At 37.3% G+C, this 12,788-nt stretch overlaps 1 protein-coding gene across 21 annotated transcripts in view; it reads right to left on the reverse strand.

The window, feature by feature from the left end:
• Nucleotides 1–4,370: 4,370 nt before the first annotated feature.
• Nucleotides 4,371–12,788, reverse strand: part of col13a1 (collagen, type XIII, alpha 1) — a 111,326-nt gene continuing 102,908 nt past the window's right edge. For 18 of the 21 annotated variants that reach the window (XM_046400946.1, XM_046400953.1, XM_046400945.1 and 15 more), the window contains 3 exons: nt 11,399–11,485; nt 8,596–8,634; nt 4,371–5,268 (listed from right to left, as the gene is read on the reverse strand). In XM_046400946.1, coding sequence (XP_046256902.1) covers nt 5,236–5,268; nt 8,596–8,634; nt 11,399–11,485 — 159 coding nt within the window. In that variant the 3' untranslated portion in view covers nt 4,371–5,235. Of the gene's footprint in view, nt 5,269–6,373; nt 8,482–8,595; nt 8,635–10,349; nt 10,428–11,398; nt 11,486–12,788 lie in introns of those variants that run through there. The other 3 variants (XM_046400944.1, XM_046400954.1, XM_046400949.1) reach the window with 3 other exon arrangements.

Genomic DNA, 12,788 nt, shown 5'->3' on the forward strand with positions numbered 1-12,788 from the left:
ACGATATACTTTTACAAAATAGCACATTGTTCTTAAAATAAGTATTCTTATTAAGATAAATGTAATTGTACTACTACTAAAATGAGACTGGCTTGCTAAAAATAAATTGTATTAATACATTAAAAAGTTGTATATAAATAAGTAAGGAAACATCCATCCATCCATTTTCTATACCGCTTATCCGTCAGGGTCGCGGGGGAGCTGGAGCCTATCCCAGCTGACTACGGGCGAGAGGCGGGGTTCACCCTGGACTGGTCGCCAGTCAATCGCAGGGCCAACACACAAAGACAGACAACCACACACTCTCACACTCACACCTAGGGGCAATTTAGAGTAGCCAATTAACCTAATGTGCATGTTTTTGGTATTGTGGGAGGAAGGTAGAGTACCTGGAGAAAACCCACGCAGGCACAGGGAGAACATGCAAACTCCACATAGAAGGGCCCAGACCGGGATTCGAACCTGGAACCCTCTTGCTATGAGGCGACAGTGCTAACCACTGCACCACCGTGCCGCCCTAAATAAGGAAACAATTTATTTAATTATAGAATTTCAATCATAAAAATGGAAGACATATATCAAGACAACAAATAACAGTACTTTAAAATGTCTTACACTAAGAGGCAAACACCCTGCCTGTTTATTAAAAGTTACCAGATCAGTTCTAAGATAAAATGACATACACAATTCTTAACTGGGGGCAGGTTAGAGAAGAGGCTTGTGATCGGAGGGTCACCGGTTCGAGAAAAAAATTTGGGTGTGGTGGAGTGATTAATGCAAAAAAATGCTCCCCCCTCCATTAGCTGGCTGATGTGCCCTTGAGCAAGGCACTCAACCCCCCAATATGCTCCCTGGGCTCTTAATGCTGCCCACTGCTCCTGTGTGTGTTTCACTGCATGTAATTTGCTGGGTGTTGCATGTGTGTGTTCAACTAAGGATGGGTCAAATGCAGAAGACGAATTCAGTGTGTGTGTGTAAAAATATATATACTGTCAATAAAGCTGATTCTTCTTAACATGTGAACAGGTGAAAAGAATAAAATGCTTGAAATAAGATAATCTGGCTTTCTCAAAGTAGTTTTGCTGATCAAACAGCTCTAAAATTCAGGGAATTTATAGTTTCAAGCAATAAGTGACTCAGAAGCAGTATATATATATATATTATCATACTTAAAATGTCCTGGTAAGAATACATATTTTGTCAGATGAAAAACAAGCAAATATTGCCAAGATTTAGGTTGTTTTAGGATATATTTCTTTAGATTTCAGTTTTTGCAGTGCAGGATGGCTTTCACCTCCACATGTTCTACGCTTCATTGAACAAATGGATTTATCACGACGCACAGACAAGAATTTCAATGAAATCACAGTGTTTTGGGAATCAGTGTGTTACGAAGTTAAACTTAATAGTTCATCAAATACACTTCGTCCTCTTTCCTCCTCATACATTTTAAGTGTCAGGTCAATAACTTTTTCACAAGTTTTCCATGTTCTGCTAGTATTATCGCTCCACAGAGTTTTGGACTTTAAGTATTCAACCCAAAGTATTAAGTTTTGAGTTAACTTCTCAGAGACTGCTGCCACAACAAACTTTGTTGGGTTGATTCACTTTGCAAAATATGACTCTTTCAACATAAGATGTGCATGCACATTGAAACAGACACAAACAAACAAATTTCATTGAAAATTACGTTCTTTATTCTGAGTTAGTGGCAAATTGCTTAAAAATGTTACTAGTGCTTAACAGTGAATCTGTTTGGCAATCAGTGACAGCTGCCATTGTTTGAATTATAAAAAGTAAAAATAAATTCTTTTGGAAAACAAAAACAATATCATTACTTTACAAACATTTAGTTCTGATACTACACTAAACCAGCAGGTACTTGGCTTGTGGATTGCGGTGAATACCTTGCCTGTGGTTGGAAGTCACATTGAATCTTGGAAAACAAACTTATACATCTCAATTCAATGTTGTGGTAGCACAGAAAGCTGCATAAAGGTCAATCAGCTGTCACATTTTTTTTTTTTTTTTTTGAATGTGCAGAAAATAATATCAAATGTACAATCAATCTAATGTTCCTTAACCAATATAGGAAAAAAAAAAAGATGAAACCAAAAGTAAATAGTGCTTCATACAGGTGTAACAATACCATGCTAATTCTGTATAATGCCCTCTTATCCAGTCTCACATATTGTTGTAATCCAACAAATACAGAATTTCAAACCAAAAGAAATAATACATCAATTACTTTCATCAAAATGAAACCAGCTAACTGTGTTGAACATCTATGCACATTCTTCTACTAAATCTTCTTTATGCTCCAAATTTAAATACAGTGTGACCTAAAGAAATGATTGTGCAACTGCTGCTGTACATACAAAGGAGAATGTGTTAGCACTTCACTTGAAGAGCACTGTGAGGCATTAGTTGGAGATGTCCGCGCTCGACGTCCATAAAGTCGTGAAGTGGGAGGAGCTGCTAAAAGTGTTAATCATAATTTATTTTTTCTTTTTCTACTTTTTAATGATATCCTCGGCGTTACCACACAGCTCTCTCAGATAAGGTAATAACAACATATATTTAGTTATATACACTTATTTCAACACCCTTTCTGAGAAATACTTACAATACCCATGAGCCACATCAGCCACCATTACTATGGTGAAGAATTTAAAATGAACTAAACCAACGAACCAACTAGAAACAAACACAGTGCTTCCATGGTGACAATGGTAAAAAGCACAATAATGCACTCTGTTTCAACATAGAAAGTAATGGCTTTCTAGACTGATTCCAGACCTTTGAATCACTGCCCACATTTCTTATTGGTTCAGTGAATCAAATAAATCTAGTTCTTAGCCCCAGGAAGGAGGAACAATAAATCAATAAGAACAGACAAACTTTAAGGAACTACAACCTCAAATCCTGCTTGAAACCCTCTCTACCAGCGAATGCAACAGAGGAGTGAGGTAGCAATGACTCTAGGAGGTGTGGTCTAATGTGATACAATATGGAACAGTTTAGGACGGATGAACAAATTCTTTTCAGACATGCAAGCTTATTTCATCAACATGAATTGAAATGATTGTGTGTGTGTGTGTGGTGTGTATGTCCTCTTTAAGAATGACGAAACTGACTCACAAGTGTGGATGTGTTTGATGCATGAATGGACAATAATTCCCACAGAAACACTCCAAAATCTTGAGGGAAGCCTTCTGAGAAGAGTGGAAGCTGTTATAGCTGCAAAGCTGTCTGCGTATTTAGAATGCAAAGTCAACGTCTACATAGTGTACATCTCTACTGATTGTCCATGACAACTCAAACAAATGAATGTTCCCAAACAAATAAGATAACATGAACTTGACTGTGAAACTGTTTCTGAGTGCATTATGGTTTACCTGACGAGCTCATCGAGTGAAGTAAGCAACACACAGTGCACAGAATGGCATTAGCAAGTCTGTCACACCAAACACATGTTGCAGTTAAAGCTCTGACACAAAACCAAAAAGTGTATGTATACTCTTCATGTAAAATAATTTCAAAATGACCTTAATTTGGATCAGCAATTTGGATGATGTGCATAACTTGTTACAGATGTTTTACAGCTCTTATACAGAACAGTTCTTTAACCCAAATTCATGCACACAAATATTTTTATTCCTGTCTCTTTTGCAGGGTATTACATAAAGAGTACACTTTTAAAACTCTTTTGGTTAAAGATAGAGAACTGATTCAAATTTCACAATAATAAATCATTATTTAGATTACGTGATTTTCAGGTCATTTTCATTCACACATACAACTTTTGTCATAAAATTTAATGTCATTAAACTAAAGGCACATCTCAGCCACATAATAGATTTTTGAAGGCAGATTTGCAGCTCTTAAAACTATAAAATTGATTCAAATTCATTTTATTTCTTTCAATTTCAAACTACTGAGTTCAAAAACTGGAAAACAAAAGTCACCACCACTGACCCAGGTCTGTTCACAAGGCAGCTGTCAAAATGACATAAGGAATGCTTCTGTATGTTTGATTTTAACTGAAACAGTAAAGGTTTTTTGTGTAACACACTGAAAAAGGGTATTTAAAAAAAAAATAATAATAATCTGCAAGTATGTTAACAGTTGTGAAAGTATTCCAGCTGTGGTGAGCATTGTTCTTTGTTTGTGTTTTACATCTATAAAAGATTTTGCAAAACACCTTCAGTTGTTGACATTTTTTCAGTCACAAAATAGAAATACTGTGCATGCATGCAAAATATCTCATTGCATCTGATGGTGATGATCCATATATATATATATATATATATATATATATATATATATATATATATATATATATGGAGCATGCAAACGAGAAAAAAAAAGTGGCCGAAATAAATGTCAAAAATTGTAAATATATCAAGAAATACATGTCAATCTTCTGTACACAGCATATGCTCTTTGAGAATTTTGATGCTTCTTCTGTATGTAAAATAACGTCTCATTTATGCAATCTATTTACAAAGACTGAGTACTTTTATACATACAATCCTTTGTCTTATATTGTACAATACTTACAGGTATAGCATTGAATCATGGTGTCCTATTACACCTCAATACAAAAAATAAAGAATATCATATATGTGACCAGGTAAGATGTCTGATGCTGGTATTCCCTATACAGCACAATCATTCAAACAAAATGTCATAGCTGCAGGTAAAGATTTTGATTTTTGAAAAGGCAGTCAGTCAGATAATATCAAGAAGGAATCATGAAGAGGATGTTTGTTTTTTTGGTTTTTCATGGAAACACATGGCATCTTTCTGCTCTGTGAGCTGCTCTGAATTCTTAATCACAGTTACAGTATTGATGTCACATCAAACACATCAAATAGCATGTGCTAAAGTGTCCATGCCTCTCTTTCACTAGGAGTTAAATAGATCAAAGTGTATGCAGTCAAAGAAAAAAAAAACATCAGTAGGTACAGTATCTCCCTGTGGCTGTGATGGCTGTCCTTTTCCAGAGAGCTTTCAGTGAATAAACTAAAAGATGGTACAACCTTTCAACTTTCCAGTCTTGTTTAAGTTCATGTGCTCACCGCTGCCCCCCGGAACCTCCGGCAATACTGGCACTGTGTCCAGCCTCCTGGAAAAATGTTGAAATGCCAACTCCAGGTTCGGACAAAAACTCAAAGATATTTCCAAATGTCTTCAAGTTTCCTTTCTCTATGCAGACAGTCTCTGGTAGCCTTACTTCTTAGCCAGTTGGAAAGGATGCTGACCCTTAAAACATATGTATGAATACAGTTTGATCACTTCAGAAACACAAATCAAATCAACCAAGGGATACTAACATGTAGAATCAATTATTATCAGAGCATTTCCATAATTATTTGAGCTAAACTGCTGGGTTGTACTCAATTTTCCTCAACCTGCCGATACCTTTGCTTTAGTTTGTGATTCACGCACCCTCTGGTGGCAAAGCTTAGAACCAATGGCACTCTGCAGTCTTACTTAAAGATTTTATAGAACATTTTTGATGTGTGTGAAGTTCTCAACCATCACAATGCAGTGTTAAGAGCTTGATGAGTGCACTGAAACTTACATAAATTGCTTTCCATTTCTAAGTTACATTATATTATGTCAAAAATACTGGTATATACTGGACAACATGTTGTGTGGTGCAGTAATCTTACCTAGTATGCTACAATTATGTGGTTATGTTGTGATAAGATTAGTGATATGTGTTTTCTTTCACACCCCTCTTGGGACTTGTTTAATAAACGGTATTGTTTTGCGCAGTTGCTCTGATTGTCTGATATTCATGTGGATGTGTTTGACTGGAAGTACATTAAAATCCAGTGCATCTCATCCAATTCCCACAGAAACACATAATATATTGTGGAAAGCCTTCCCTGCAGAGTGGAAGCTGTTATAGCTGCAAAGCTGTCTATGTATTTAGAATGTGATGTCATTTAAGTCCTTGTTGGTGTAATGGTCAAGTGCACCAATACTTTTGTCCATTCAGGGTGTGGCTTCTATAGGAAACAGCAGCTGGTTTAGATCAGCAGGAGTTTAAGAGACAACATATGCACAAGCCTTTATTTGTTTCCTAAACAGCCGTGTCTTGCACATTCACAGTAGATGAAATGCTAATTAATAACGGCATTAATTTTGTGGCACTCTTAAGCCACTAGCGAGGAGGTCTGAAACTGTTTTTGAGAACAAAAATCACAAGTAGTGTATATTTAGTGATGATTGCCAGTTTGAACACAATCAACAATTTGAACATTTTGGAATATAATTGGAAAGATGATCGGTGTGACAACAAAAAGAAGCTAGTGACTAAGGCATGAGTTAATGTGAGGTAACAAGTGCAGAAACAGGACACAATTGATATTTTATTGCTGGCAAGGATCACATCAAATCCAGGCAGAGCAAAACACACACAAAGCTTTGTCAAAGAGCAGCAGCATATAACGGACCAAGCTTCACTCTGGTCAGTCCATCCATTTCTTCAACACTGAGTCATTTGGTAAAGTTAATGAGGTTAGCTTAATGAGCGCAGCTACTCCATACAAAATGCATGAGGATAAAATGTTCCATAGTTCTTATTTTAAAAAAAAATCTCCTTTGTCCAAGAGGTTTACAGCTTTCTTCATATATGGATGAGAAAATGTGATGAATGCAGCAGCATGCCTTAAGGGTGAGCAGCAACATGTCAGTCCAACAATATGGGCTGTATACTGTGCCTCTGATTACAAAACGGACAAACAATCTACAAATACTACAGTTAATACACAGAGCTTGACAGCCATAAAGCAGGAAGTGACTGCCTGTGAAATTTAGCAAAAACTATTTACAATGAACTGAAACCAGAAGGAATACGAAGTCAAAACACAGAGCTGTTGCTTTTACTGCTGTACAATTTAACATTTAGTTTTTAGGATTTTTTCATGCCTGAACCTTAAAGCTTCAGATGATTAACAGATCTTAGTTGACGCCCTCCTCCAGGACAAAAGTGTTGGGATTGGACATGTTAAGTAAACTGTGATTGTCTGGAATACTTGATTACTCATAAACAACGACAAGTCCCACCTCAGAGACTAAATCGTAGGCTAATGATTAACTGACGCACCAGATGACATGATGTTGTCGGGATAATAATGTCTGTTGCATGTTTCAGCAATCAACAATCAACTTGTATATTGTTTTTAAGAGTGATTTGTTCTGAGGATGGCACGACAGGAGTGTACAAGGAGAATTCAAAATGTCATGCTCCTCCTGGGAGCATGGTGTGCACAGCAAATTTGTAGCCATGCTGCTCATTAGGAGATGTTTGAAGCATTTTTTTATTTTATTTTTCATCTTTATTTATTCATTTATTTATTTTCTATCTGAAGTTACTTTGGCAATGTGATGTCCATCTACCAGAGATAGTGGTAAGAATTTACTTAAATAAAACAAATGCCAAATTAAAATTCATGATCTCAATGGACGGTTACTTTTAAATGTCACTCCTCAAATTGAAACACATCATCATGCAGGGACAAAGTTGTTTTGCCACTGTTAGTTTGTTACTTTTCCTCGGATGCTGTGGCACGTGGATCAGTTTTCAAAACCTAAAAGTGATGTAAAGCCAGTAAAAGCTCCAAAGTGTATGGGAAGGAAATACAACCCTGTGACAATCTCGGGGAGTGATGCTGAGCTTAAAGCAGTGTCGACTGGGGTGAAATCCAGTCATGACCCAGTTTATTTTTTCCTTATGTTTCTTCTTATGTAGCTTTGTTTCTTCCTCATTTATTTGGGAATGTGGTCCTTGGAAATCTGAACAATCAGAAGTGGAAATTACGTAGGAAAGGTTAAGAATCCCTGATCTGTATCTCCTTTCCCAGCTGGAGTTCCTAGTGCAAAAGCCAGGACATTCCTCACTGGCTTCCCACCAACATTGGCAGTTTTGTTGGTTATCATGGTTGGAAAATCGGTAGGCTGATGCTGTTAGGAAACTGAAACTGTGAAAGTATCTGTCATCTTGAGTGTAATTAAAATAAGTACATATTCAGTGCTTATCAGTATTTGTTGTTGTTTTTTTTTTTAACACTTTATCGCAAAGGGGAGGGTTCAACCAAGACTTTCCAAATGCAAACACATAATCTTTCCAGCTCACAACTCAGTGCAGCATGGTCTATTACAACAGAACAAAACAACATAATACAATAAGTTAATAAGCATTATCCACTTCACATTATGCACAAATATCATGCATATGTAGCCACGTTATAATTTTTACTTATCCGATCATATTAAAATAATGCAAAGATATAAAAATCCAATACAGAAACACTATAATATGTATTAAAATAAACAATCTGTACAAAAAATTTTGCCATATCTTTTTTAGGTTTTTTTTTTCTACATATATAACAGAATAGGGGGAAAAGTAAAAAAATAAATATCCTATGTACAATCAAACAAGCCATTCCAAAGTTATTGTCACTGCAAGGAGAAAACAGAACACAAAATGTTAGTTCACACATAATTCTTGATGAAGTTAGGATACAGTGCAGTGATTAGCAAGAACACAACATAATTTTAAACTCTCCAACTTACTTTATTCCAACATCCTGGTACAGGTAAGCCATCATCTCCCTAGAAAAAGACGAACAAAATGTGAAGTGAAAAATGTTGTACACTCAGGCAAGTCCACAAGGCATACAATCTCATTTTATAATTATATGCAGTAAATTTAAAAAAAAAAAAGGAAGAAGCTGTTTTGGTTCTGGCAGCAAACGTTCTGCATATGGATGACAGATCTGTGTCCATATCAGACCAAGATAAACATACTTAAAAGTTACGTGCTTGCGGTTCCATTTTTTCTGTTCTGTACATACAGTTGCTTGTTATTATGCAATCAACACTTGATATTGAGAGAACACTGTATAGCACGCTAATGAAAAAAAATTACATTTGTTTACAAATGCTATGACAAGTGTTCTAAATTTGTTTTAATTTGAACCAATCACGAATCTCTTCATCATATCAACAGTAATGCATGCTGCAATATTTATAGTCATTGGCACCAAAAAACTGCCTTGAACATCAAATTATCTACGAAAGGCACGTTGGTTCTATTTAAAGGACCATGAAGATTATCATTAAAACATAGTTAAAATTGCTTCCAGTTCCAGCAGACTTGTTCATCTTTAGTCTGTAATGTTTTTTCAACTAAGAATTTTTAATTTTGAGTATGAATACAATAACCGCAAGTCATCACAACCAAGATTAGCAGTCCTTATATTTATTACATGCATTACTGGCTTGGATTTGGCAATAACAAGAAAAATTGCTTTATGACACACATTGCTGCTTTATGGCACACAGCAGGAGGATAACACAGTTGTTCCATTGCCTTTGAGGTTTTACAGTTCCTGGGAAAGATTGGTTGTGAAAAGAATAACAGACCAGAGGGAAATTCACTTTTAGCATGTTTATTCTGGTCTCTGTGGGCAAACGGTACCATCAGATGGTGTTTTTAGAAAAGCTAGTCTTGGATAACAGACCACTTTCCGCTTTCCAACATAATTTACATTTATGAAGACACTTAAAGCCAAGTTAAAGTGCTAAAATATATAGTCTTACTCATGTTGAAATTCAGAACTACATTTTTGACATCTTTCCCCATAACCAGCTTGATGAGCCATGAGCCACAGGGTACCTTCCAATACCAAATCCAATCACTTAGAATCCAAGAGCCTTGCGTAGCTAGACTACATGTCGTGAACATTGGAGATATCGTGGAAATTTACTCTTCACAGCACAATGCATGTTGGGTCAATAAACAAATCAGGGGGAGTGCTTTTTATGATAATACAGGACTCTGGCTTGCTTTGAAAAACACATTCATTTAGTTCATTCTGCTCTTCGCCGCCTGTGGTTTTCTGCTGTTTAGAGATGGAAAAAATGTTGTTCCATGCAAGAGATGGTGTACTAAACTATGGATTATGAAGAAATGTTAATAATGTTCTAATATACTTTAACATAACAATTTCAGGCTTTAAATCTAAGCTTATTTTTAGTTTTGTAACTGGTGGTATTAGTCACAATCATAGATCTGCATGCAAAGTTAACTGCTGTTATAGAAAGGCTGAATTAAACAATTTATTTTTAAAGGGAAAGGCTTGTTTATGTTATTTCTAAGGGAAGTCAGTTGGAAAAGTTGGCTAGGTGAGCGAGTTACAATAAGTAGATTCAAACCTCCATGCATGCATGTATATTCCTGTGGAGCTTCTGAGTGGGTGAGGGGTGAGATTAGTGATAACTAGAGGCATGCTGAGAAATACGAAGGGAAAGAAAGAGCACCATACCACAGGGCAAGGGGCATCCAGCCCATCCAGGCCAGGCAAGCCCGGTTCACCTTTCTCCCCTTTAAAGCCTCGGAAACCCTGTTTGTGAAATCAACCATTTAAAAACCTGTTTTGCAGCCCATGTAGCAGAACAGAGTTTGTTCTGCACTGCTTGCTGATCAGGGTCTCCACTTCCATCCACTGGGTCACTGGACGCAGGTCTCCTAAACATGCAGGGGAACGAGGACTGACAGGAACTGGGCTCACTAAGGTGAACTTGCAGGTGTGTGACAGAATCAAGTCTGATGACAAACGTTCACCTTGGGAATGGATTTGATTTTGAGTTCTATGCCAAACTAAATGCTAAGAATCGCAACAAAGTATTAGGTTTGAGACCATGTTTAGGACATTTTGTCATGTAATTCTGGGCCCAGGTGTTGTTTGTATTATATTAGCCTGGTGAGCTAACGGTCAGTAATTGATGTTTAAGTCTGGTACAAAATTTGAAAGAACCCATTGTAGCTGTTCAGGCCATCAATTAAAGACAGGCTACAGGTCTTTTTAAGCCTGTGCGGAACTCACATTTGATTGTCTCCAACCTGTCCCCTATTCTTTGACATAAAGGACAAGGTAGCAGAGCCGCATGATGGAGAGCCAAAATCACAAAAACACACTTCTGCTGATAGTCACCAGCAGTGGCTGCCTGGTTCCTGTCCGTCTCATGAAAAAAAAGAAGTTCCCCAGGCAGAGTTGTGGTCTGTGGTCCATCCAAGTTTTTTTTTCATCTGTACATTACAACCTTTTGAAATTTTTTAAGGGATTAAAAAAAAATAAAAATCAAATTTAGGATAACATCAATTTGATCATGTGTTTCCCCATATATCTGACAGGCTGCAGTGGACACTTTGACCAAACTCTCTCTGAGGTTGATTATAACCACTAAATACCAGAGACAAAAGGAAGCTGACTACTGAAAAGCTTCAGAAAAAAGTGAAGCACTTCGGGAGTATGTTGCATAGACAGTGCCTCTTCCCTTTGCCTCTTGGTTACACATTGAACTACTGACATACCAACGGACAGGGGGCATCTAATCCAGGTGCTCCTTGGTCTCCCTTATCCCCTTTGGCCCCCCTGTTGCCTTTCTTGCCCCTCTCTCCCTGCAAACAACAGTGTATTAAAAAAGACAGACTTTAGTCCTCCTCATTAAGCCACACATGAAGCAAATGTTTCTTTTTTGCAAGGTTTCATCTGTCAGGTGTTCTTTCTTTATGTCATTTAGACAATATAAAAATGCCGTTACTCAATACTAAGTTATTTTTATCCACTAATGCATTTGGTGAGCCTTTTGCTATTTTCAAAAATCAATATGATTTTGTCATGTATAATTAGTAGAAAGGGAAGGTAAATACAGGGATTATGGAAGAACAATTTACACTTGTTGTTGGTGAGCAGGTTTCATGCAAGTATCTTACGAAGGACTACCTACAAGCTACTGAACAGGACAAGTACATTTTGAAAGAGTAAGATGTGGAAAGACAGACTGTAATGTGTACTCTGATATTTTCATTTTATGATGCAAATTGATCTGCTGAACCAAACATTAAAAATAAAAATGTGCAACAGGGTAATGTCAAAAATAAAGGCTAAAGTAATTGGCAGATGGACCGTGTATGGTGACTGGCTGGTGGAGCATTTCAAATACGTTTGGTCACAAAACTATTCTAGTTGAGTCATTATTACAACTGCACAAAAATCTGACTCCCTTTACAGGTCCTGTTGAGCGCTGTCGTAACATTTCTAAAAACAGGTGGGCTGACAAAGCACTCGATTGTGACATGACTGCAGTTTATTTTTTCCATCTTTCTGCTAGTAACAATGAACACTGGTCTTGAAGTTCTTGCAAATATGACAATGAAGGTTCCCTAACCTGACTGACCCAAACCTTAAAGGGGAATTCTGATTCCATCCATCCATCCATTTTCTATACCGCTTATCTGTCAGGGTCACGGGGGAGCTGGAGCCTATCCCAGCTGACAACAGGCGAGAGGCGGGGTTCACCCTGGACTGGTCACCAGTCAATCACAGGGCTGACACACAAAGACAGACAACCACACACTCTCACACTCACACCTAGGGGCAATGTAGAGTAGCCAATTAACCTAATGTGCATGTTTTTGGTATTGTGGGAGGAAGCCGGAGTACCCGGAGAAAACCCACGCAGGCACAGGGAGAACATGCAAACTCCACATAGAAGGGTCCAGACCGGGATTCGAACCTGGAACCCTCTTGCTATGAGGCAACAGTGCTAACCACTGCACCACCGTGCAGGGAATTCTGATTCATACCTACCAATAGTTTTGGAAAAGGTACAGTAATTATCTCAGCCAGCAACACTGACATAACTGCAGTGGCTGCAACGACATCATTCAACAAAGTCAAAGTTACATGCACTAACTTTTT

Source organism: Scatophagus argus, chromosome 10 (assembly GCF_020382885.2).
Source record: "Scatophagus argus isolate fScaArg1 chromosome 10, fScaArg1.pri, whole genome shotgun sequence".
Lineage (NCBI taxonomy): Eukaryota > Metazoa > Chordata > Actinopteri > Scatophagidae > Scatophagus > Scatophagus argus.